This window comes from Nycticebus coucang, chromosome 2 (assembly GCF_027406575.1).
Source record: "Nycticebus coucang isolate mNycCou1 chromosome 2, mNycCou1.pri, whole genome shotgun sequence".
Taxonomy (NCBI): Eukaryota; Metazoa; Chordata; class Mammalia; order Primates; family Lorisidae; genus Nycticebus; species Nycticebus coucang.
Genome location: NC_069781.1, coordinates 157,045,754 through 157,072,025, shown reverse-complemented (window position 1 = coordinate 157,072,025; position 26,272 = coordinate 157,045,754). Strand labels below are relative to the sequence as shown.

Genomic DNA, 26,272 nt, shown 5'->3' with positions numbered 1-26,272 from the left:
CTCAGCCTCCCGAGCAGCTGGGACTACAGGTGCCCGCCACAACGCCCGGCTATTTTTTTGTTGCAGTTTGGCCGGGGCTGGGTTTGAACCCGCCACCCTCGGCATATGGGGCTGGCGCCCTACTCACTGAGCCACAGGCGCCGCCCCTTGGTTATGCTACTTTAAAGCTTTCTGATTTAAGGACATTACCTTCTCTAAGCCCATTTCTTACATAAAATAGAAATAATTTCTCAAAGAACTATTGAGAATCACCAGATACAACATAAAGCCTGTCCAACAATGTGAACATTTGTTGACTCTGAATGTTAGGTCTATTTCATTGGATATTTTTTGGGTAATAAGTAGCATAACTGTATATTATGTCCTCATAAGCAGATACGAAAAGACAAAAGATAATTTTGTTTTAAATACGGAAATGGTAAAGAAAGTGATTGACATTCTTGTGGTTTCTATTGAATAAGCAAATTGTCCAACTGTATGTCTGTGAAATCACAACCATGAATAGACTGATTTTCAATCTGGATTTATTGTACTAGATTGCCCCAGCTGATGGAAGTAGTGCGATCCAACTATGAAGCAATGATTGATCGTGCTCATGGAGGCCCTAACTTTATGATGCATTCTGGGATCTCTCAAGCCTCAGAGTACGATGACCCTCCAGGCCTGAGGGAGAAGGCAGAGTATCTTCTGAGGGAATGGGTGAATCTCTACCATTCAGCAGCAGCTGGCCGTGACAGTACCAAAGCTTTCTCTGCGTTTGTTGGACAGGTAGAGCTTTTGGAAAGAAAGGTGCTTTTTATTCAACATAAGTAGGGTGTGATGCCTCCAATATTAAAGTTCACTATTATGTACCTGTCGTCAGTTACCTCTATATTTATGCTAATCAGAATATTATCATACTGTTAAATTACAAATAACAGTATGAAATCGAAATATCATCATACTGTTAAATTATAAATAGCCTGTTTCCTCCTCATTGATCTCTGAGCAGTAAAGTCAACATTTTCTGCCCACCTTTAGTTGTGTTTATCCCATCTCATATGTCACAGGCTTCAAAGTACGATGGGTCAGATAATGAATAATGAGACTGCCAAATGTAATTTTACTAGCTTGATAGTCAACGATGATGGGATTATGGGCTAGTAAATATATAAAATTCTCATAATAGCCTATTTTAAGAAATATGACAAAACAAAAAGCTTAGATATTTAAAGGGTAGAACATTTCAGTGTACTTGCTAATTTAAGAAGCTTATCTGCTTAATTGTAGTAACTTGTTCCTTTGGAAATAGTTTCTTGAGTTCCTTTTTATTAAATTTGATGCAAATGGACTTTGAGTTACAGTATTAGGAACCAAGCTGCTAACTAAAAATCAGGTTTGTCAGGAATATTTGTGAATAGTATGAACAGAAAAAAAAGTAGTAAGAGCCATAGTTCCATTTAGCATTCTGTTTTTGATTGGCCCTGGCTGCTCTAAGTTACTGAGGGAATAAGACATAATAAGTCAATGTGTTGTAATTATAATATAACTTGACAAGAGAGCTACTTTTCCAGAACTGGCCTTAGAATTTCTTTTATTGGAACTGTTAGAGTATTTGGTTAGGGTGAACTGTTTGCTTATGTCTCCATATTTATTGACTATTATATTTATTCAAACTGAAACTAAAACTGAGAATAATATACACATTTGATCTGTTTTCAAATAAATGACAATTGAATATGGAAGAGATGATTTGAATGCTAGAAGTTGTTAGAAATTGGGTTTATTTTTCAAGATAATTGTTACTGAATATATCATACTAAGTTAATTTATTCTCTAAAAGAATCCAGGGAGTTATAAAACATACCCTGTTGAAAAGCTTTTACTGCATGTTTATAGTTTGATTCCTGATTTGGAAGAAAGAAATTGTTCTTTGTGATCATTGCTGTTTCATGGATATGGATGTGGCGTCTGTCTCAGCTCTTCTTGCTAGCTTATTTGCTCTTACTTGTTTCTCTTGAAAAAGATGATGCATTACACTTTGCTGTTCATTTTGCATCCTTTTAAAAATTCTTTCCTCCTTATCCCAGGAGTTTGAGGTTGCTGTGAGCTAGGCTGAGGCCACAGCACTGTACCCAGGGCGACAAAGGGAGACTCATTCCCAAAAGCAAACAAATGAAAAAAAAAAAAAAGAAAATTCTTCCCTTCTTGACTGTCCTCATTCTTGCCCCTGTTTTTCAGACTATGTAAAACAATGTCCCTTTGCTGTGCCAAGGGCATATTATCTTAACCCTACCAGTTTTAGCTCCTTTATTGCTTATTGGGGAGAGATTAATTATTTAAAAATTTTCAAGATAACCTTCAAGTTTTCTTTCTGGGTCTGGTTTCTTTGTTTAGTAAGTACTGACCTTCTCCTTCCTCTGTAGCCTTAATGCTTATTTTACTATTGTTGTAGTCATCATCATTGGGGGGGGAGGGGGTGTTGAGGGGCTAGCCAAATAACTTTTCTGCTCTATTTTCATTTCTAATTCATGATATAATTGTAGTTTTCCTTTCTTTAAATAAACTTGTCTTTTCCACTTTAACTAATATAAGTTTATTACATTACACTTAATAATATGTTTATTACATTAAAAATAGCCAGACATGATGTGTAGGTATTTTCATTTGGTACCTATTTATTATACAACTTACTGATTTTTTTTTTTTTTTTTTTTTTTTTGAGATAGTCTCACTATGCCGCCATGGTAGAGTGCTTTGGCATCACAGCTCACAGCAACCTCAAACTCTTATGCTTAAGCGATTTTCCTGTCTCAGCCTACCAAGTAGCTGGGACTACAGGCGCCCGCCACAACGCCTGGCTATTTTTTGGTTGTGATTGTCATTGTTGTTTGGCAGGCCTGGGCTGGATTCAAACCTACCAGCTCCAGTGTATGTGGCTGGCGCCCTAATGGCTGAGCTACAGGCGCTGAGCCAACTTACTGATTTTTGAGGTGGGGGGAGGGTGAGTTTGCTAGTTAGACTTTCCATAGCTCTATTATTGGTTAAGTCAACTGCAAAAAGTTATCTCCGATTTTTTGAGAAGCAAATTGTCTTAAATTCTATGAGAAAGTGAAAATTACATAATGTATTCTCTTCCTTGCAGGAAAGATACATTGTCCACAATGTCTTTTTTTTTTTTCTTTTTTCTTTTTGAGACAGAGTCTCACCATGTCGCCCTCAGTAGAGTGCTGTGGCATCACAGTGCACAGCAACCTCAAACTCTCGAGCTCAAGCAAGTCTCTTGCCTCAGCCTCCCAAGTAGCTGGGACTACAGGCACCTGCCACAATGCCCGGCTATTTTTTGTTGCATTTGTCATTGTTTGTTAGCCTGCTGGGGCTGAGTTCGAATCAGCCACCTTCGGTGTATGTGGCTGGCGCTGTAACCACTGTGCTACTGGCCCCGAGCCTATCCACAGTGTCTCAATATGACCTAGAGAGTACTTATTGTGGAAATTATTTGCATAATTTCCCAAATTATTTGGCAGTAGCCTGCTGTTCAAAATTGCTTATTATCTCTGTGAATTTCCATTGAACTTAGAACTGGAAGAATTCTATTATGGTTCCTTAATCAGGAAGTAATTCTTCTAGGGACATTTTTTATGATGTAAGAAATAGAACTGTGATAATAGGAACAAATGAAAGAGCATTAACTATGAAAATTAAAGTATGAAGTTCATTTATGTGTATTATCTTAATGTGTCTATTTTTTTGTTTCCATGGTAGATGCACCAGCAAGGAATACTGAAGACTGATGATCTCATAACAAGGTTCTTTCGTCTGTGTACTGAAATGTGTGTTGAAATCAGTTACCGTGCTCAGGCTGAACAGCAGCATAATCCTGCTGCTAATCCTACCATGATCCGAGCCAAGTGCTATCACAACCTGGATGCCTTTGTTCGACTCATTGCATTGCTAGTGAAACACTCAGGGGAGGCCACCAACACTGTCACAAAGATTAATCTGCTGAACAAGGTCTGAAATCCTTTCTTACTTGAAGTCTTCATAAATGGTTCTCAACCTTATTAGGCCCAGCCTTCCCCCAAAACATTTTGTAAGATCCTTTTTCTGTCCTAAAGGATCATAATGTATTTTTCAGGCTGTTAATTAATGGTCGATAGTTGGTAATGATTAAAATACAAGATATTTAGGTAGTGTGCGATTTGCTGCTACCGACAGAATTACTGTGAATGGGTGGCTAAAAATGTCCACTGCTTAATAAATAATTTAATGGTTAATTACATTAAAATAGCCATGCTCTATGAATATTTTCATTAGGCACTTATTGTGCAAATTACTGACTTCTGGGAGTTTCAAAAGCTTTGTTATTGGTTAAGTCACTTGAAAGAAGTTATCTTCATTTCTCTGGTAACAGATTGGCAACTCAGATACCGTGAGTGATGGTTATTGACTTTGATTTACACAGGAGAGTTTCTAGAAATTTGAAATATTAAAATAGTACAAAGATATGTGTGAAAATGGATTTAGGTTTTGGATTTGGGAAATTACAAATGGGTTCTTCATGTCCCTCACTGTGCAGCAGGCAGATCAAGTGGAGTGCAGGACAGTTCTTCAAGAGACATCTCTGCTTGTCTAACAGCTTCCCTGGCTCCCACCTACTAAATGCCAAGTGTAAACCATTTGCCACATGTCAACTTCAGGTCAGACCAGAAGAATTAGATTGTTAGATTGTGTTAACATGGTGAAATGAGAGGGACTATGCTAATTTTTATTGCTTTAGAAAAACCATTCGATGTTTGTAGAGAATGTGTATACAGATCTGGTCCAAAGATGGTAAAATTCAAAGAAAACTCAAAGCAGTGTAGGCCAAACCAAACCAATGTATGGCCCCTTTAGGCCAACATATAATTTTATATTAAAATGATATATATCCTCTACTTTAATGTGGGGTTAAAAATGCAAGGTAAAAAAAAAAAACGTGACTTAAAGTGGTAAGTGACTTATCTGTATGATTTACAAGCTCTACTCTATGGATTCCGTATAGGTCCTTGGTATAGTAGTAGGAGTTCTCCTACAAGATCACGATGTTCGGCAAAGTGAATTTCAGCAGCTTCCCTACCATCGAATTTTTATCATGCTGCTCTTGGAACTCAATGCACCTGAGCATGTGTTAGAAACCATTAACTTCCAGACACTTACAGCTTTCTGGTGAGCATTGTTGTATTTAATAGAGATTTCCTGTTTAAGTTTGCTGGTTTAGTGTAGTAAAATTTTAGGAGTAGAATTGTTATGAATCTTGAGGTATGTTGATTTGCAAGATAACTTGCATGTTGCCTGCACTCTTGTGTTGCTTACCATATTTAAGTGAGACTGTGCTTCTGACTAAGCCTTTTCTTCTTTCAGCAATACATTCCACATCTTGAGGCCTACCAAAGCTCCTGGCTTTGTATATGCCTGGCTTGAACTGATCTCTCATCGGATATTTATTGCAAGAATGCTGGCACATACGCCACAGCAGAAGGTGTGGCTGCAGTTTATCTTCTACAGATGAAGACAGTAACTACCTGGGGCTTTTAGCACTACTTATAGATTTCTGTTGGCCACTTAATTTTACTTCTTCCAACCTTAGTTGTGAATTATTCTCTTTAGTGTTTACTCAAGTAATGGAGAGAAGTTTAACCAAGTACTTGACTGCCTCTGCCTAAAATAGAGTGTTGCTTCTCCCACTCTGTTGTGGGCTACCTATGTCGTTTTCTCAAGGTTTATTGTTTTTTAATAAATGTTGTGATTTTTTTTCATTCATAGGAATGATTTCTTTTACATATTACAAAAGGTTTTCTGGGTTTTTTGTTTTTAAAGTTGAAATCTTCAGATGCCACGTTAGTAGATACTTGAATAAATCTATAAATGGGTCTCTGGAGCTTGCTAGTTTTACACATTCTCAGTCTAAATAAATGCTAAAGGCCTCACATTAAGGTGGAGAACCCCTGAGATACTTTATTTTGAAGGATTATGATATAAAACTTTATCATAATTTTATTAAAGAGTTTTATTAAAGAGTTCTTAGTCTAATTGGGAATACTTTACAGTTAACAGTGGAAGTTTTTCTCCCATCTTACAGTTAAATGGCAGATTACTACTGCAGAGAGCATGTGTTCTTGTTTGGTCCTTCAAATTATAAAAAATGTGACTAGGGCTGAAGTGAACTTGGCAAAAAAGAAGGCAAAGTAACCCTTAAATTAAGTTGGTTGCTTGTTGGGTTAAGGGCATTCCAGAAATATGGAACACAATATAGTGAATAAAATTATACAAGAATGAAATGAACATAATTGGTATGGTTGTTAGCACACTGAGCAAGGCCAACTTTGGCTAACAATAGAGGAACTCATGTTATAAATTTGACAAGGTTATTTGGCAGGAGTTAGAAGTGGGAAAAGAAATTAAGTGCTGCGGTACTTAATTAAAAGAAAGAATTAAGAAAATGGATTTCTAGTTGTCATTTTTTCAGCTGGCTGAGTTTTCTGTTCTATCTGAAATTTCCTCAGGGTTTTCTCCTCTCCCTTTCTTAATTTTGCGACAGGCATGAATACCAACATCTCCTAAAATCTCTGGTGCCAGTTTGATTGAAATATCATTTCCCACTATCTCCATAATTAGTTGGTCCCTTTTCATGCCATTGAGTATTTAGGAAAGGTACTTACATTAGTATTCTACACTTATATTAGTATGGAGAAGATAGTGAATCCCAGTGTAGCTGCCTGCGCAATTCTTTGTGGTAGGGTAACAGTTGAGTGTATTATGACTCATGCATATTTCTTTGTTCTAGGGATGGCCTATGTATGCACAGCTACTGATTGATTTATTCAAATATTTAGCACCTTTCCTTAGAAATGTGGAGCTCACTAAACCTATGCAAATCCTCTATAAGGTAATTTATTTGGATTTATAAGTTAAAATAACTTCTAGGACTAAAAAGAAAAATACTTTTGGCTAGGTCTTATGAACCCTTTTTCAATAAATAAATAAAGCCTTTCAAGTGAGTACATTCACTAAAGAGTGAAATTGAAGCACTTGCATAACCAGGGCCCAGATCATAGGGTGTGTATATTCAACTTTTGTGGGTACTTCAGTCTTACAAAGTTTACCAGTTTACACTTTCCAGCAGCATGTCAAGAGTTACCATTTCCCCCCACATCTTTCTTGTACCTGATAACTGTCTTTCATTTTGGCAGTTGTGCAGTAAGATTTTGTTGTGTACTTAATGTACATTTCCTTGATGCCTTTTCTTTTTAATGGGGAGGGTATAGAATCTTGCTCTGTGGCCTAGGCTCTACAGTGCCATCATCATCATAGCTCACTGCAACCTTAGACTCCTGGGCTCCATTAGCATCATAGTCCACTGCAACCTCAGTCTTCCCATTTCACCTCCCAGAGTGCTATGTAGATAAGGGCTTTAGTCTGCTTTATTTCCTTGATGACTTCTTGGTGAGGTTTTTATGTATGGACCAGCCATTTGGCTATCTCTCATTTGTGATGTCCCTCTTCCATTCTTTTGCTATTTCTGTTGGATTGTTGACTTTTTTCTTTCTTATTTTCTAAAAAATGGGAGTTATTCATATATTCCAGATACATGCCCTTTGTTAATTTATATTCAAATTGCTCTCATAGTTTGCATTTTTACTTAAAATGAATGGGTGTCTTTTGAGGAGCAGAGGCTTTAAAATTTATTGTAGTCAAAATTATCAGTTTTTAAAAACTGTATTAAAAATTGCTTTTTCTGGGCGGCTCCTGTGGCTCAAAGGAGTAGGGTGCTGGCTCCATATGCCAGAGGTGGTGGGTTCAAACCCAGCCCTGGCCAAACTGTAAAAAAAAAAAAAAAAAAAAAAATTGCCTTTTTATTTATTTATTTATTTATTTGACTTAAATCTGTACCTATCGCAGGTTGCTTAGGTTTTCTGTGTACTACTTAATGTACCTGAATTGTGAATTGTTGAACATTTTATTATCAATTCCGTAATCTTTTCCTAGAAACTAACTTTTTGGCTTTTCCTCCCTACTCGCCTTTGAAAGTTTAAAGACTTAAATTTTTAATATATACGTGTGTGTGGTTTTTCTTTTTCCTACTTTGGTTATCATTAGTTTTTTGTTTTGTTTTGTTTTAAGCTTTTGAAGATAGACTGTACTCTATTGCTTGGTTCTTCTCTCCCCTTTTCTGGCATATTCATTTAAGGCTATAAATTCCTGATGCCTAATTCATGATTTTTTTCTTTTTCTTTTTTCTTTTTTTGAGACAGAGTCTCAAGCTGTCACCCTGGGTAGAGGGCTGTGGTGTCACAGCTCACAGCAACTTCAAACTCTGGGGCTTAAGCGGTAATCTTGCCTTAGCCTCCCAAGTAGCTGGGACTACAGGTGCCCGCCATAATGCCTGGCTATTTTTTTGTTGTAGTTACTGTTTTAGCTGGCCCGGGCTGGGTTCAAACTCTCCAGCCTTGGTGTACGTAGCCGGCACCCTACCCACAGAGTTATGGGTGCCGCCAAATTCATGATTTTTAGATAGAAATATTTGATAAGTCACCTGTGGTATTACTAATGTTAATTGAAGCCTGTAACATTTTAAAAAAATGTTATCAAATGTTTGTGTTTTTAAAAAAACTTGAGGTAAGTTTATAATGGGAAAAATGTTATTTCCTTTTCCTTAGTATGGAACTGTTTTTCTTGTTTTTAAACAATAGGGTACTTTAAGAGTGCTGCTGGTTCTTTTGCATGATTTCCCAGAGTTCCTTTGTGATTACCATTATGGGTTCTGTGATGTGATCCCACCTAATTGTATCCAGTTAAGAAATTTGATCCTGAGTGCCTTCCCAAGAAACATGAGGCTCCCAGACCCATTCACTCCTAATCTGAAGGTAAAGTTCTAAACAGTTTAAGGAAAAGTTATACTTCAATATTTTAGTCCTTTCTCTGATAAGCAGACTGTTTACCAGCCTTCACACCCCCGCCCCCCAAATATACACAGTTATTTGTTAGTTTAAGGGTACTGTTTCATGGGAACAATCTTGTTATTAAGCCTGATAGGATACAATTGTTGCTATTGGCACTGCTGAATATTAGTTCACAGTATTGTTCTAGTTGCCATTTTTCACATTAATATTGATATTAGATACAGCTATATTTACAGAACCTCAACCTACATTGTTAGGCATTTGCTGGGTGGACCCCCACATGGCAAAGAATTGCAAAAATGCAATTCAATGCCCATATTTCACAGGTGTTTTGTGTGTGCACACTCACGTGCATGTGCTTTTGTACAGTCACAACTTGATGTTCTCAGGGAATTGGTTTCTTTGATACCAAAATTCTGGGACACTCAAGTCCTTTATGTAAAATGGCATAGTATTTGCATATAACCTACATACACCTTCTTATAAACTTTGTATTATCTCCAGATTACTTAGGGTACCTCATATAATGCTATGTAAATAGTTGTTAACACTGTATTTAGAAATTTTTTTTAATTGGGTTCTCCCCAACCCCAAATATGTTTGACCTATGAATCCCAAGGATACATAGGGCTGACTATATTTTGTTTAAATTATTGAAGGGACCTCTTATAATCACACTATCCTGACATGGCTACTATAGTTTTTTGATTTGTTTGTTTTTAAAGAGTCGAGGTCTGGCTGGAGTGCAGTTGCTATTCACAGGTATGATCCTGGTGCACTGCAGCTTTGAACTCTTAGGCTCAAGCTATCCTCCTGCCTCTCAGCCTTCTGAGTAGTTGGGCCTGCAAGCATACATCACTGCTCTTGTCTATTTTTGTGTGTTCTCTCGATATTTTCTTCACATGCATTTTTTAAAAAGTAGTTAAGTATGATGTCATCTTGTTCTTGTTACAAACACTGTTGGTGAGTGAGGAAGCTTGTTTTGGACACTCATTTTGAAATTCAAGTACAGGAAAAATCTTAGTGATGCAAACTAGACCTCTCCACAAAAGGTACCTTGACCTTAGAAAAGAAATGTATTATAGAATGAGAAATTCTTATTTTTTATAAAGATTCTTTTGATTAAAAAAAGACTAATTAAATAATGGAAAGTGGCAACTCTACTGTTGAAGACATTAGTAATACAAATAGTTTTAGAAAAACAATCCTACCACTTTTAGCATGGGTATAATTTGCTCTTAACTCCTACATATTGTGATTCTTGAATTTGCGGCAGGTGGACATGTTGAGTGAAATTAACATCGCACCCCGGATTCTCACCAATTTCACTGGAGTGATGCCACCTCAGTTCAAAAAGGATTTGGATTCCTATCTTAAAACTCGTTCGCCTGTCACTTTTCTGTCTGACCTGCGCAGCAACCTACAGGTTAATTGGTTTGGCTTAAATTTAGCTGTGTCTTCCATAGAAAGCACTTTCTACTCTCAGTCCTGTGTGTTTGGGAATTAATGTTTTCAACCTGACTTAAGGATTTAAAAACTATTGTCATTTCTATACATTGAGTGAGCTTAATGGGATTATGTACTTTAGCTCATTTTGTCAGTCACACAATGAGCAACCAGGCAGTAGACTGATTTTTCTCTAAGAGTAGACTGCTGATGGTATCTGTTTGTACTCATTAAGATTTTTCTAAACAGATAGATTCTGATTTAATTTGTTATATGGAATGACTTGAAGTTATATCATCTTTGCACACCCTGCAACCACAAATTGTTTCCTCTTTAAATCTTTATATATATTTTATTTGGGATGGTGCATATTTAAACTTTATAAACTTCACTTTAGAGCTGTGCAATAGCATAGTGATGACAGCTTTGGCTTACTGAGGGAAATCATGTTTCTCTTCTTGATACAACCACCTTTGGGGCAGCCGTGTATTAAATAACTTCACAAACTCAAACAGTGTCTGATATTTAAATCACAATGTGGAGAACAGTTCAGCATTTCTATGAAAGTACAAGATGGGTTTAGAAATAATGGTGGTGCTAGACACAGTCCTCTGTGGGAGTAAGTATAAGTTTTCTGTTTTACTCATTTAAGGTATCCAACGAGCCTGGCAATCGCTACAACCTCCAGCTCATCAATGCACTGGTGCTCTATGTAGGAACTCAGGCCATTGCGCACATCCACAACAAGGGCAGCACACCTTCAATGAGCACTATCACCCACTCAGCACACATGGATATCTTCCAGAACCTGGCTGTTGATTTGGACACTGAGGGTGAGTGAAACCTCCACCAGGGTAGAGTTCTTTGGCCTTTTTTTTTTTTTTTGCAGTTTTGGCCGGGGCCGAGTTTGAACCCGCCACCTCCAGTATATGGGGCCAGTGCCCTACTCCTTTGAGCCACAGGCGCTGCCCGAGTTCTTTGGCTTTTTTAAAAACCAGTCTCATCAGAAAAATACAGAAGTGCTTTAGTCACAAAGAGTGTCTATCAGTGAGGTCTTTAATTGGACATTATCTGCTCAATGTGCAGATAGCTTATGGTCCTGGCTTTATAGGTAACTTTCATATTTCATAGCAAATACAAAAAAGCATGACTTAGGCAGAATCCTACATCAGTTAATATTTTGGTGTGTATGACTACAGTATTTTAGTGTTAAAAAAAATGTCTAGTCTCTTTAAACATAGGCTCTTGTTACATTGTTTCGTTAGCTTTCCTTTACCAGCTTGTTTGCCAGGCAACTTGTTAAGCGTATAAAGAGTAATGAATAGGACTCTTCCTATCTGTTCTGCAAAATGTTTAAGTTATATTTCCCATAGCAGGTTGCAGATTTCCTGGGTGAGCTACATTTCTTTTTTGTCTTTTACAGTCATCATAGAGACCCCAGTTAGGTGCTAGTTAGCTATATGGTCCTGCTCATTTTAGCATGCATGTAATTTAGAAGGGGAACTACTGCTTTTGCTATGAATTCTTCAGAAGCTACCTAATCTGGAGTATATGCTGCATGCTTATATGTAGAAGGGATTTGAGATAGCTTGAAGGCAAGATTTTAACAAAATGGAATACCAGTACATCCAGAGCTCAGCAACAAAAGGACAGCGTTAGGGAAATGGTAAGGGTCGCTGTGACAGTCTTACAAACATGGGTAACACCAGGCAGAAGCAGACACCCAAACCCAGTTAAGATAATAGATATTTATGCCAAAATAGTATAGTTGTCAAAGTGTGGTCTGGGAACCCTGAAAGATGTCCTTCAGACCCTTTTAGGAGGGCCATGAGGTCAAAACTGTTTTCATCCTATTTGCCCCCACCCCCATATTCCATCAGGTGTATAGTGTAATTTTCCAGAGGCTACATGTAATATAAAACTGTAATAGATTGAATGTAGAAATAGACCATTAAAAAGACCTGTAAAATGTAAAATAACTTAGTAACACTCTCTTCACTAATTTTTTTTAAATAGTTTTAAGTAACATTACTGTATTATTAGCATATAATGGGTCCATTTTCAAAAATAAATTAATGGGCCAGGCATAGTGGCTTACTCCTGTAATTTAACTAGTGCTTTGGAAGGCCTAAGCTGGAAGATCACTTAGGGTCAGGAGTTGGGCACCAGTCTGAGCAAGAGTGAGACCCTATGAAAAATTAGCCAGATTTGGTAATCCATCCCTATAGTCCCAACTACTTGGAGGCAGAGGCAGGAGAAGCACTTGAGCCCAGGACTTTGAGGTTGTAGTAAGCTACGAAGGACCATGAACTAGAATCTGCCTCAAGAAATATTTTAAAATCTTTGTTTCGTTTTGTTTTTGTCTCACTTTATTGCCCCCTATAGTGTGCTGTGGCATCATAGCTCACAGCAACCTCAAACTCTTGGGCTCAGGGGATTCACTTGCCTCAGCCTCCCTAGTAGCTGAAACTACAGGCACCCGCCACAACACCCAGCTATTTTTGTTGTTGTTTATTTAGCAGGCCTGGACTGGATTCGAACCCACCAGCCCCTTACATGGCCATCCACTGAGCTACAGACGCAGAGCCTTAGTTTTAATTTCTAATGTAAAAATGTTGAAATAAAACCCACAGAGATGAAAGCTTTTTGGAGTTTTGAGGACTGTTTGGTTTAATTTGGAACCCTCCATCAAAAACCCAAACCCTTAGCTCGGAGCCTATAGCTTAGTGGCTAGGGCGCCAGCCACATACGGCAGAGCTGGCAGGTTTGAATCCAGCCTGGGCCTGCCAAACAACGAGAACTGCAGCCAAAAAATAGCCAGACATTGTGGCGGGTGCCTGTAGTCCCAGCTACTTGGGAGGCTGAGGCAAGAAAATCACTTAAGCCCAAGAGTTTGAGGTTGCTGTGAGCTGTGATGCCATAGCACTCTACCCAGGGCGACATAGTGAAACTCTATCTCAAAAACAAACAACAACAAAACCCAAACCCTTGGACGGTGCCCGTGGCTCAGTGGGTAGGGTGCTGGCCACATACACTAAGTGTGGCAAGTTCGAACCCAGCCCAAGCCAGCTAAAACAATGACAACTGCAACAACAATAAAAATAACCCGGCGTTGTGGCAGACACCTGTAGTCCCAGCTACTTGGGAGGCTGAGGCCAAGAAATCACTTAAGCCCAAGAGTTTGAGGTTGCTGTGAGCTGATGCTATGGCATTCAGAGCGACAGCTTGAGACTGTCTCAAAACAAAGAAAAAAAAAAAAAAAAAGAACACCAGACCCTTCAGAACTATTTGTCTTCGCACATTAGCCTTTAAGAACAAGTCCTAACTAGAGGTTTCTTAACAATACCTAGGTCGGTACCTCTTCTTGAATGCAATTGCAAACCAGCTGCGGTACCCAAATAGCCACACTCACTACTTCAGCTGCACCATGCTATACCTTTTTGCAGAGGCCAACACTGAAGCTATCCAGGAACAGATCACAAGGTAACCCTTTGAATTCTTAGGGATTTTCTATGCATTTCAGAGAACATCTTTTACATGTCAGTAATATATTAAATGTGGGAATCAGTTGTGAACAAAATGGATGGTTCTTGACCTCCTAGTAGTCTAATGGACATGGATACAAATCACAAGTAGAGAATTAGACATGAATCATTGTTGCAATGAAAAGTAGTTTTCATAAAAAGGCAAAATTTTAATCCAAGGTTAAGAGCTTCTCTGAGGTGGTGGCATTTTTAACCATGCAAGCCCAATGCAAATTATGTTAAGGACCTTAAAACATTTACTTCTTCTGGGTTAAAAGATTGTAAGCAGGAATAACAGAATCCTATGTGCATCCTAACGCTAGGAATCTGTTGTAGGTTGCTTAGACTGTATATGTTATCCATATAGCATTAGGGAGACGGGGGAATAGTGATGTATATACACCATATGCACTTTAAAAATTTGACAGGACTTTTTAAAACTTTAGCATCTAATAGCAACCTATGGTGCTACATTCAGTATTCCTTAGATTTGTATACTAAAATTTAACCAGTATCTTATTAATGGATGCTTAGATGATAATGTCCCATTTTGTTAATGATGTTAAATACAAAGTTTACTTCAGCTTTATATTAATAACCTTTTTCTTGTGCTAATTTTCTGAGGGTAAATTTAAAATTACAATTGGTAGTGGGACTGCAAACTAATACAACCTTTTTGGAAGGAAGTATGGAGAGTCCTCAGAGAACTCAAATTAGAACTCCCATTTGATCCTGCAATCCCATTTCTAGGCATCTACCCAGAAGAAAAAAAAAATCCTTTTATTATAAGGACATTTGCACTAGACTGTTTACTGCAGCTCAATTTATAATCACCCAAATGTGGAAACAGCCTAAATGCCCACCAACCCAGGAATGGATTAACAAGCTGTGGTATATGTATATACTCAGTCACTAAAAAAGATGGCATTCTGACATCTTTTGTATTAACCTGGATTGAGGTAGAACACATTCTTCTTAGTAAAAATCCCATGTACTCAGTTCTAATATGAAGCCACTAGGTGATCTAATACACACCAACATAAAAGAAAAACAAGAGTGCAAAACATTGTAACCTACTTTTTTGTACCCTCAATTAACCTGAAATAGTAAAAAAAAAAAAAAATTGTGGTAATTCACCATAAAAAAAAGTACCATTGGTAGGTGAAAGCATATAAATCTAAGGCAATACTTAACTGCCATTCAGAAAAACATTACCAATATACACTTACACTAAGTGTTAGATTTCCTCATTTTTCACCGACTGTTCATTCTTAGAAGTGATTACATTTTGTGTGCTATGCATGTACTCCATGCTACCCAACCCACCCCATCCAATTCGGAACACACCTCTGAGATGTTATCATCCTCACTTGTACTTAGTCTTCCATAGCACAATAAGTAGATAGCAAGGACCCAAACCCAGGTATTTCAGCCAGAATCCATCTCCACCTTGTCGTTACTAAAAAGTGTAAAAGTTTGTGCACGTGGTTTAATAATCAGGGAGAAGAGTTAGAAAAAAAAGTAATGGAGGGGAGTGGTCATGCATTTCTGTTTTGTCTCGTGTTTTAATGCTTTTCTTCCCTCTTCCAGGGTTCTCTTAGAACGGTTGATTGTAAATAGGCCACATCCTTGGGGCCTTCTTATTACCTTCATTGAGCTGATTAAAAATCCAGCGTTTAAGTTCTGGAACCATGAGTTTGTACACTGTGCCCCAGAAATCGAAAAGTGAGTTACAAACAATTTTTAATTATCTAGAAATGAGAAAACAGAACAAAAACTGTGTTTTGAGCTTGGGTTGGTGATTAGTAGCTAAAACAAGAGATGCAAGACATTAAGTCTAAACTTTTCTCACAAATAAATTTGTAACTATTTCATTTCAGGTTATTCCAGTCAGTTGCACAATGCTGCATGGGACAGAAGCAGGCTCAGCAAGTAATGGAAGGGACGGGTGCCAGTTAGATGGAACCATCTCTGTTGTAAACGTGTCGGCGTGGAGGTCCCACTGCACCAAGTTTCATGAACTGACAGAAAAATCCTTTCAGCTCTTCCTGACTTTCCTAGTCCTTTGGTTCTCGGGTATCTGCCCCAACTACTGTTGGGGTCAGCCTCCTATCTACGTGGGCACGTTCCAAAGTTTAAATGCATTTTTTTTTTTGACTATGGCCAAAATTTAGAAGATGCTGTGAATATCATTTTGAACTTGTGTAAATATATGAAAGAGAAAATCTTTGTCTGGAACTTCTTGGGTTTGTGCAAACTGTCCAAGGCAAGTACATAAACTGGTACCTTGTAACAGAAAGGCAGCTTAGGGCTATGCACTTGTCTGAGGGCACGTAGCTCCATGGCTTCTGACATTCCTGGTGTCCCAAACAACAGCAGAAAGCCAGTTTAAAATTATTTTTTTAATGTGGACAGGGAAGTTTGAAAATCACTAAGTTATTTTAAAAAATGGGGATGTGCTAGAATTCGATGTGTCAGGAAACCTAGGAAGGGCTCAAAGTTGGGATCCTGTGGATTTTTGTTTTGCTTCTCCCTAAACTCACTGTAAAGCTGACTACAGGGAGTTCTCATTTCTGCTGGAGAATATACACAATGACCTTGTGAGATGGGTCTGCTTATTTTCCAACGGGAAAACACAACCAGGTCTAAAAACGCCTCTCTCCTGATACTTACAGATGTGGGGAAAGGAAGGGAGAACCAAATCTTAAATGAACTGCCCTCCCTCATTACCCCAGTGAATACAGGCTAAGTTAAATGACAACAGTAAAGTTAAAAGGACCAATACAGCCCCTTTTTGTAAGGATTTTGAATGTTTTATAGATGTATTGGTCCCTGTCTTGTATTTTGTGGCCTTTCCCAGGCTTTAGTTCTCCTACTTCTTACATGTGTATGCATACTATAGTTAAACATTAAAGTCATGACATGCATCTGAGTCCACTGTGCCTTTCTCAGTAGCAGCAGCCAGTGCTGGTGGTGAGGAGGAAAGTGGACAGATAGCCCAGCCTTGCAGAGCCCAGAGCCACTGGGGAATACCAGCTTCTTGCTGAATGATAACGATGTAAGCTGGCATGTGTTTAAAGAAACAAGGACATTTTTGCATAGTGCTTTTCATCCCATTTTGAACAGTGGAAAACTGTTGGAGCTTAAAATTTGTCCTTCTCTGAATGTGTCAACTTTTATGGCCATGGAGGACATAATAAAATAGCTTAAGTCCTACATGTGTGGGGCTTGAGTGTCCTTGGTTTAAGGGGTGAGTTGTGCTATGTGGAGCAAACTTCAGACTGCCGATTACATAACTGAAGGTGAAATTAAACCAAGCACTCTGAATGTCAGTTATGCAGCTTGTTAACTCCTTTAACAGTCTTTAAAGGTTAAATGACTGCTTCAAAATAGAACCAGATTTGCACCAGGTCTATTCCCGAAGTCCATATCATTAAATGTTAGAATACAAGAAAACCTACCACCACCGTATTTCTGCTGGTTAAAATAGAAAAAAAAAAAAAAACAGCTATAAAATGTGTAAACTAACAATTAGCAATGATTCATTACCACCGAGTCTCCTATTCTCAATCCTCAAACACATCACACACTTAACCTCAGTTAATCTTACCATAATAACTTAGCTATTTTTTCTTTTAGTTTTTAATAAGGAAACCAAAAAGATCTAAGTTTTTCTCCTTTTTAAGCATTAATGAATTTTAAGCATTAATGAATATCAATTTAGAATAAAGTTCTTATTGCTGTTCCTTCAGGCAACAGGGAAGCTACTAACTTGTCAGCTCCAACAATTGATGTAAGATCATCTTCTGACCATAGCGAAGCTGTAAGGCCTGCTGTTCTCTCCAGCTGAGTTTGGTGTAGACCTCCTCATTACTGAGTAGATCTTGCTCAGTTTTTAAGTCTGTGGCATAGGTTTGCAGGGTCAATAGAACACTCTCTCTAAGAAGCTGTCTCCATGATGCTTTGAGCTTGGGAATGTCTGTGATTGTCAGGCTGTCCTCTTCCCTTTTATCAACTCCCCATCCATCCTGGTCTTTAAACTCTTTGAACTCCTCAGCAGGCATACACAGTACCTAGAAGCAACCATGGAGCTCTTTAATTAGGATATATTTCTGAAGTTAATTTAGAGGAGACCCAATTTAAGCATTTCAAATGTCCTCTCCATACTTCCTCTTTTATCTTCTAGCTCTTGTGCTCTAAACACTAAAGCTGTTTATCAGCATTAAATGGCCATTCTAAGTCCCTTACCTTTAGGGTGGTTGTCAGTTCCTCTTCAGTCAGCACCTCCTCCCGCCCAATCACAAAGGCTCCCTCTTCCCCTACCATCTCCAGCTTGCATAAGAAATCCCAGCGTTCATACAGTAGAATCCTTTCAGCTTCACTTGTTCCTGTAGATAGTGTGAAAGTCTCAGTACACACAAGGGCTCATTTCTCCTTTAGTCTACCACCTAGTCCATAAAACAAGTCAACTACTTAATTTTTAGCAAAGGTATTGGAACTTGAGGCAGGTATACACAGCAGTGTCAAAGATCAAGTTAATGAGACTCACCCTGTAATGCTGCCTCACGAACTGTCACCATCTGAATGTCAGCTGTGTCATCTGTGTTGCCAGGATATGGTTCAACAAAACCATACATATGAATCAGTTGCCAATTAGCCATTTGCCCGTAAGTGTTGAAAATCTCATGGCCTTTAGGAATGGGCCGAGTAGCCACCATCCGAAGATAATTCTGGGATAAAAGAGAGAAGCTGGGGCCATGCCTTTCCCAGGCTGGTCCTATGATGACTTCCCTCTTACAAACAGGCTCCAGCAGGCTGTTAAGCCACAGGACTAAATGATATATCTACTAACATTCTAACCTGAGCTAACTTAAGGTCAGTCTCATGTTTTAGGTGAATATCTGCAGTAATCATAAGCACTTAAGTTGTTAGCTTTTAAAAATGAAACCCAGATCAAAGTAGGAAGGCAAATGGAGGCAAGGATTAAGAAAGTCATATTTGCTATTATTTAAAAAATTTTTTTAAAAAATTGAGATGGGGGAGGGGTCCTCACTCTTGCTCAGGCTGGTCTCCTGAACTCCTAAGAAGACCTCAAGCGATTCTCCTACCTCAGCATCCCAGACTGCTAGGATTACAGGCAGCATGAATCACCACACCTGGCCACTAATTCTTACTTCTATAAAACATGTATCTTTTTTTTTTTTTATAGAGACAGAGTCTCACTTTATGGCCCTCGGTAGAGTGCCGTGGCCTCACACAGCTCACAGCAACCTCCAACTCCTGGGTTTAAGCGATTCTCTTGCCTCAGCCTCCCAAGCAGCTGGGACTATAGGTGCCTGCCACAACACCCAGCCATTTTTTGGTTGCAGTTTGGCCAGGGCCGGGCTTGAACCCATCACCCTCGGTATATGGGGCCGGCGCCTTACCGACTGAGCCACAGGCGCCGCCCTATAAAACATGTATCTTAACCTTCCATATAGAACTGGTGTAAATAGCCCTCTCTGTGAACATTCCCATCCCTGAGACTACAGGCGGTCCAGCTGCTCCACAGGACCTGCACAGAGCAGCCAGGGGAGGAATGAAACATGGCCATACAGACCATCCAGTCTTTAGCAGCAAATACGTTTATATACCCTGTGTGTGTGTGTGTGTGTGTGTGTATATATATATATATATACATTTAAATACCCTATTTCCCCGAAAATAAGACAGTGACGCGCTAGGTCTTATTTTCAGGGGACGTCTTATCTTTCCTGTAAGTAGGTCTTATTTTCGGGGAAACAGCGTAGTAGTATAGCTGAACAGAAAAGTTAACCACAACTTCGTTAAAATAGTTTGTGTTTTAAACGATTTTACTGTAATACAAAGTCCACACAGGAGGAGCTAATTCACCTCAAAAAATTTTTAGCATTTGTAGGAGAATGGAGCCTAATGACAATGTTTTGAATCAAATAATCAGTGCAAGCAAGAATAAGAACTGGGTGGGGTCCACTCACTGCAGAGTACTCTAGATTGGCATTGTGATTGGCTAAGTGGTTTAGTATATCTGCAGCGGGCACCATCAAAGGGGAGTTTGGCTCCTTTTCATCTTCCTCTTCCTCCAGTGGTTCCTGAAAGCTGCCATAAAGAGAACTTGGCTAAGGTCCAGTCTCCCGTGAGGGACTGGGGTTGGATTTCACTGTTCTTCCCCTCCTGTCCCTCGAAAGAGTTATAAAGAAAAGGGCTCCATCCTCCACGGCTCTACTCAACTGACCTATAGGCCATTACAAGGGCCACGAGCTGGTGGTAGAGTTCTAGGGAGCGAACCCTGGGGCTGAAGAGTTCAGGGTGGGCTTCCATGAAGGGCAGCACGATGGAAGAGTATTCGCTGCGGATGTTGGTCAAATCCTTCTCCACGGCCTCAGGTACGCCTGTGCCCTGCAGCAAGCGATGGCGCTCCTCCTCTGGCCTGCAGGAGCACCCCCACCCACCCAGGTTCCCTTCACACACCCTACTGCGACTGGTGCTTGGGGGCTCTGTCTCCAGGGCAGGGTGGCGGAACAGGTTAGTGTGCAGGCATTTCCCCAATCCCTCCCACAGCTCTCACCAGAACATAGGGTGTTCCAGGCGGCCCAGCTCAGGCCAGAGCGCAAAATAGGGCCTCCAGGGTGAGGCTGGGGCCTGCACCTCGTGCAGCAGCGCCAGAAGCAGCGGCACCCAGCCCGACTGGCTCTGTAGCGCGACTCGCTCTGAGGGAGACAGAACAGTGAGAGCCCTGGCGCGGCCCCGCCAGCCTTCCTCGGGCCCCGGCCTCCGGCGTGCCCACCTCGCTCCAGCAAGCCGCTGATTGAGCATGTGTGCTGCGACAGAAGCGCAGCCCGTGGCACTGCGAATAGCAGCTCACCCGGCTGCACGCTCTCGAGGGCCACCATGCCGTAGCCAGCCACCGTGCCCTGACGGGTTACCGCCACCTGAGTAGGAGAAAAGGCTGGTCAAAGCATCCCTGCCGCGCCGCCTTCTCCCGCCCCCCACACACATACACTCACCTTGGGACTCAGTTCCAGCCCCACCTGCCCGCACCAGCTCAGGAAGCCAGCGACTGGGTCCGCATCACAACCTTCCTCTGTCCCGGCCACCTAAGTAAGCTCAATGACGCTACCCAGTCCCAGACACCCTGCTGGGGGCGGAGGGACCGCGGCGCGTGCGCGCTGGGAGGAAGGGCTCGGGTGGGGGAGGGGGCGCGGGAGGGAGCGGAGGGTTTGCACGCGGGAGGACACTGCAGGCGGGGGTGGTAAGGGTTTGGCGCCATGGAGAAGCTAGAGCTCTGCGCCTGCCGCCCGTCACTCACCCGCGGGCGCTTCGCCTGGGTAGCCATGGTCCGAGGCGCACGGCCCCGCGGGTCACTGGGCTGCCCGGACACTTCCGGCGCTTCGTGCCCCGCCCCGGACACCAGAGCCACGTGGTGCCGATTTCGGGCTGGGAATCAGTTGTGAGCCTTCCTCCTGGTAGTATCTTTTTGGAGTCTGGCACCTCCAGGCGTACTCGCCTGGTCCGAATGGGGAGTATGTCCTTGTGCCGCCTGGAGCCTGGTCGTGAGCCAGGTACAAAATCCCTCTCCCCGCTTTGGTCTGTCCCCGAAAGCTGAGGCTTCTTCGGATAGAAGTGTGGGTGCAAGAACAAAAAGTTTTATGGATCGGAAGCCTCGGGTCTAGCGGGTGGCTGGTGGTGAGTGCCCCCATCTGGCCAGCCCCCGCCTTCCTGATCTCAACCCCAAATTACCGATCGAACCGTTTGTTATTTGTTTAGCTGAGCAGTTTGCCTGTGTGAATATATGTTTCGGAGTGGCATGGCCTGGAGGGCTCCTAGATCTAAAATAGATCCCCCCTTATGCTCAAGGGGGAAAAAATAGACCTGCTTCTGCCCTCATTTGCTAATAAGTCCCCGTTTTTCATCTGCATAGCACGCAGCGGGATTTTTTATTTACTTGCTTTATTAGCTAACATAGAAGGGACTATTTGTTGGGTACATGAATAAATGGAACGAAACAAATGGTGCTTAAACTTGGAGAAGCAACGCTGTTGTTATATTTACAAAACAGTGAATAGAGGTTACAGGTATGGCTTTGAAGCCAACCAATGCTGTAGTTCATCTGTCACTTGGTCTCTTTCTAGTCAAACTCTTTATCGTGAAATTCAGTTTCTCCAGCTGTGAAACTGAGGTTAACATCTACCTTACGGAATTAATGTAGGGATTGTATGTGAGGATAGTCTGTTGGCCTCACCTGACACCCTCAACCCCATCTAAACCCAAGAAGCACCATCAGCCTCAATCTAAACATTGTCTATTGAAAAGCTTCCCATGATGGGCATGGCAGCACCACTCTTACATTCTTCTTAGGTTCTTTATTAGTATTTGAGCACAGTTAACTCTTTCTACATTGACAAGGGTTTTTGTTTTACATTTTGTCATCTGAAAGTCTCATTACATCAGCCACCAGAAAACACAAAATTAGACTGTTTACTTTGTACAGAGAGGAAAATAATAAACTCCATTAAAAGTTCACCTTGACCAAAGTGACGACCTCCAATGGAAAACCACACTCAGGAGGACCCAATATACATATATATATAGTGTGTAGATATTTATAGATATCTGAAAACACAGCAAAAAAAAAAAAATCCAAGATTTGCATTATTATCTACAGTAAGAGGGATTAATTCTACCAGCTTTCAGTCACATTCAATATTCAAAAGCAGCACGTGAGTGAATAGAACTGGGGACAGACTAACTTTCCACCAGGCTCTAGAGCAGTCTAATAATGGCTTAAGATTATAGAAGGTAAATGATTTGTGCAGAGAAATATGGACATAGGTGTCCCCTCAGCTTCAGAACACCCCCCACAGACAATCCTCCTTCCATAGCCCTTTATTTTTTCATTGCTCTCCCCTCTCTGTTTTGGGGTTTTTGACCCTCAATTTAGGCCCCAAGACAGAGGATCTGGTTTCTGGGCTGGGAGATTTTACAGGGTTAAGTAGGTTGGTAGGTGGGCAGGTGGGCGGTATACGGCACAGGCCTGGATTTCAGGTAGCAGGAGGGATCTGGGGTGTGTGGGGAGCCTTTCACATCTACCTGGCCCTTGTTCACGTCTTAAACTTCAGCCAACCCCAGCCCATGCCCACTCCAGCAGGCTGAGATGGGGATGTGGAACCATAGAAGTCTCACTCCTTGGACCAGTTTTTTCCAGGTAAATGCGCTTTACCTAGAAACACCACTTGCTGCTGATGATTGAGTTGTCCTCTGAGGGCATAAGGGTCTATGGGATGTCTCAGCCACCCCTGCCTCTGGCCACCTGCTGGCTCCCAAGGTCTGGGGCAGTGTGGGGTGTGGGGGAAGTGAACACAACACACATGGGGTATCCTAGCCTTTGCTCTCATCCCCAATCAGGTCACTGTGGAGACAGAGGACCAGTTGACTTCTGCCTCAGGGAGAAGCGGCTCAGAAAAGGGATAGGGCCAGGAGGTGGCAGAGTGTGTGGGCTGGAAGGGACACTCAGTGGGGTTCCTGCCCTCAGGGTTCTCCATGTTCTGTCTTCCCGGGGCAGAGAAACCTTCAGCCCTACAGCACCAGCCCCGCCCAGCCCAGAGAGCACCAGGAAAATGGCTGTCTGGCCGGAGCGCCCCCTTGTGGCTATTCGGATTGTCATATGTGCTACAAGACAAAAACAGGTGTGCTTGGTGGAGGATAGGGAAAGGGGCCTCCTGGTGCTCCCGGTTCTGTCTCCTGGCTCCCACGCCAGTGCCTGAGCTGGCCTCCGTGCTTCTGTCCCAGAACCCACCCACTCAAAGCCCCCTCACGTCTTCAAACCTGCCTCCCCAAGAGCTCATCCTACGCTGGCTCTTTAACCCAGGAGTGATCCTGGACCTTTTCCCATACCCCTGCCTGCCGGTGCCACAGGGAGTTTGGTGAAGGGGTCCAAGTCAGTCAAGCTAACACACTGAGTGCGATGGAAGTGGGGAGGAATGAGTCACTCAAACCATCCAGAGACTGTTCTGCTGCAGGATCTATGATGGACCCCGCCCCCCCCCGACTTTTTCAAATAAAAGAGAAGTAACCCCATTTCCTCCCCTTTGCCCTTACAAAAATAAACTAAAGGGAAAATGAGCTGGCACAAGGATGGCAGTGGGACCTCAACGTGGGCGGGCAGGTGGGCATCTTCCGTGGGACCAAGGACTTCAACAGGACACCTCCATGGTGTGGTTGACTTGGCCCAGCCCCTCACTGCTCTCCGAGTGGGTGCAGGCCTGTGGGCGGCTGCCATCCACCGAGCTGGCGCTGGTGAGGGAGGCGGTGCGGGAGCGTGCCAGACGGGTCATGCTGGCTGAAGGCACTGTGGATAGAGACAGGATGGGGTGAGGACCATCAGGTAGGGCTGGGTGCCAGCTGGCAGGAGAAGGATAATGCAAGCAAAGCAGCCAGCAAACCATTCTTCCAACAGCACAGAGAGGCCCCTCTTCAGTCAGGGCACTGGCATGGGCTCTGGCCTGGGACATGCAGTGCCAGCAACAGTCGGTGAGCCCAGGGGCTGTGGCCAGCAGGACCCTCCCTCTGAACAGCCAGCAAGGCCCCCCTGAGCTAGAATGGGGATGTGCTGGATTTCCAACTATGCCTCCCTCAAGAGGATGACAGGACAGAGAAGTAGGGTTGTTTCTGTAGAAGATGACGCAAGGTGGTAGCCTCATTGCCCTGAATTCAGAGTTTAACAAGCAAGACTTCCAGTGAGCAAACTAGCCCCCTAAACTCAGCTGGCTGCCTATTTGGCTTGGACAAGGCAGGGCCTGGGCTCTACCTCTGAGAAGGGTCTGGTTCCAGCTCCCAGAGCTCTATAAGCCACGCAGCCCAGAGCAGCCTAGAAGCAAGGCTGCTCTACAACCTGGCCAAACTGGAGGCCAAGATGTTCAGAAGAGCAAGAATCTTTGGGGATTCTGAGTTGACATAAGAAGGTTCCAAACCCACAGCAAGATGTGCCTGGCTGCAGCACTGCACAAAGGTAGGAGCAGGGAGGGGAGGTTGGGGGCCATGCACTGGGGGGTGGGGGCGGGCATGGAGCTACCTGCGCTTCCACTCAGCCTTCGGTCCTTCAAGTATGCAACTGAGAGAGAAGACAGAGCCAGGGAGGATAGGGGAGGGGAGACAACACAGTGAAGAGCACAGTCCCAGGCCAGGGCAGGAAGACAGGCCAGAGAGAAGACAAAACGGCATGAAGAGAGAGGGCCAGGGCCTAAGCCTCAGAGAGCCCACATCTGTGCCCACCTTCCAGCCCAGCAACAGCCCCTGGAAGGAACTACAACACAGATTGATCTGTGTGGCCTGAGGGAGCCCTGACAGCAGGTGGGGGTGTCATCCCCCTTCTCCAGCCTGGCCCACTGAGGGGCCCAAAGTCTACTGCCAATGCCTTTACCATCTGCCGGGCCTCAGTCTCCTCATGTATGGAATACATCCCTCCCCACTTTTGGGGCACTGAGTGGTATTTCTCCCAACGTCCCTGAAAACACGTCCCGGAGCCCAATAGGCAGTGCTCATGCTATCACCTCACAGATGTTCACCATCTGGGCCATGACCTGGCCTTAGTGCTCCAGCTGTATCTCTGCGGCCTGCGCCTCTCTGCCCTATTTCCACAAGAGCTGGTGTGAATTCTATTCCTGGGTGGACTCCCAGACTTCCCCACAAGCCTGCCCCTCCTGCTGCCCTGGAGTACCAGCCCCAGAGGCTGATGTCTTCAGGGGAAAATAACAAATTCAGGGAGAGGAAGTTTGCTTCCTAGCAGCAGGGAAGCTGGGGCACCCAGCAGGTATGTGTTGGGGGAGAAAGTCGAGCCACCAAGCTCCTATGTGTAGCCCACTAGCTCTGGATCGGCAGGTGTGCCACCCAGGCTCAGCTGCCTTCAGCTTTGTTATACCCAGGGGGCCCCCACTTGCCTTCCCTGGTCCCCAGATTCCAAGTCCACTCCTGTGATACTCCTGGGTTCATCCACCCCTTGTGGCAAAGGGCCTTCTCAGGTGCATAGGCTAGCTATGACCCCTGGCCCAGCAGGGGTGGGTGTTGTGAGTAACTCACCTTCAGGCTTCCCTGACACACCCCAGCCTCAGGCCCTGGACTCCTAAGCCTAGGGAAGAGCCCCAGTACTGCCATCAGAACAGTGCCTGAAGGCCTTCCTGAGGGCACAGGAGAGCTGGACACAGCCTGGGACACTCAACTTACAGCTCAGGTAGAGCTAGTGTGTGGCCCAGCATCCGGGCCCAGATAACACAAGGAACAGACACCACAGACTCTTTGGCACCACACGTCAGACCCCCCCCCAGCATGACTCCTCCCGCTACCCCCTCACCAGCGTCTGGGGCAGGT

The 26,272-nt window shown here is 42.7% G+C and overlaps 3 protein-coding genes across 15 annotated transcripts in view; 1 reads left to right on the top strand and 2 right to left on the bottom strand.

Moving 5' to 3' along the window:
- Positions 1-16,116, top strand: part of CNOT1 (CCR4-NOT transcription complex subunit 1) — a 116,904-nt gene extending 100,788 nt beyond the window's left edge. For 4 of the 7 annotated variants that reach the window (XM_053603021.1, XM_053603031.1, XM_053603038.1 and 1 more), the window contains exons 39-49: positions 537-789; positions 3,745-3,993; positions 5,024-5,187; positions 5,383-5,500; positions 6,806-6,907; positions 8,712-8,885; positions 10,198-10,347; positions 11,020-11,200; positions 13,718-13,850; positions 15,482-15,616; positions 15,772-16,116. In XM_053603021.1, coding sequence (XP_053458996.1) covers positions 537-789; positions 3,745-3,993; positions 5,024-5,187; positions 5,383-5,500; positions 6,806-6,907; positions 8,712-8,885; positions 10,198-10,347; positions 11,020-11,200; positions 13,718-13,850; positions 15,482-15,616; positions 15,772-15,850 — 1,738 coding nt within the window. In that variant the 3' untranslated portion in view covers positions 15,851-16,116. The remainder of the gene's footprint in view (positions 1-536; positions 790-3,744; positions 3,994-5,023; positions 5,188-5,382; positions 5,501-6,805; positions 6,908-8,711; positions 8,886-10,197; positions 10,348-11,019; positions 11,201-13,717; positions 13,851-15,481; positions 15,617-15,771) is intronic. The other 3 variants (XM_053603056.1, XM_053603062.1, XM_053603046.1) reach the window with 1 other exon arrangement.
- Positions 16,117-17,587: 1,471 nt separating this feature from the next.
- SETD6 (SET domain containing 6, protein lysine methyltransferase) lies at positions 17,588-21,307 on the bottom strand. Its single transcript, XM_053603071.1, has 9 exons — positions 21,219-21,307; positions 20,917-21,006; positions 20,697-20,841; positions 20,478-20,619; positions 20,145-20,339; positions 19,888-20,008; positions 18,441-18,621; positions 18,140-18,279; positions 17,588-17,964 (listed from the first exon to the last, which is right to left on the bottom strand). The coding sequence occupies exons 1-9, from the start codon at positions 21,243-21,245 to the stop codon at positions 17,659-17,661; spliced, it is 1,347 nt and encodes a 448-aa protein (XP_053459046.1). The 5' UTR covers positions 21,246-21,307; the 3' UTR covers positions 17,588-17,658.
- A 950-nt stretch (positions 21,308-22,257) lies between these two features.
- Positions 22,258-26,272, bottom strand: part of NDRG4 (NDRG family member 4) — a 43,255-nt gene continuing 39,240 nt past the window's right edge. For 5 of the 7 annotated variants that reach the window (XM_053603082.1, XM_053603106.1, XM_053603134.1 and 2 more), the window contains 2 exons: positions 24,981-25,019; positions 22,258-24,257 (listed from right to left, as the gene is read on the bottom strand). In XM_053603082.1, the coding sequence (XP_053459057.1) occupies positions 24,103-24,257; positions 24,981-25,019 (194 nt within the window). In that variant the 3' untranslated portion in view covers positions 22,258-24,102. The remainder of the gene's footprint in view (positions 24,258-24,980; positions 25,020-26,272) is intronic. The other 2 variants (XM_053603092.1, XM_053603123.1) reach the window with 1 other exon arrangement.

Excerpts from the sequence above, each read along its gene's own strand:
- SETD6 (XM_053603071.1), bottom strand. The coding sequence starts at position 21,245 with ATGGCTACCCAGGCGAAGCGCCCGCGG. Across the intron at positions 21,007-21,218 it reads CCCAGGCGAAGCGCCCGCGG|GTGGCCGGGACAGAGGAAGG; the intron begins GTGAGTGACGGG and ends GAGCTTACTTAG. Across the intron at positions 20,340-20,477 it reads CTGGAACACCCTATGTTCTG|GCCAGAGGAGGAGCGCCATC; the intron begins GTGAGAGCTGTG and ends GTGCTCCTGCAG.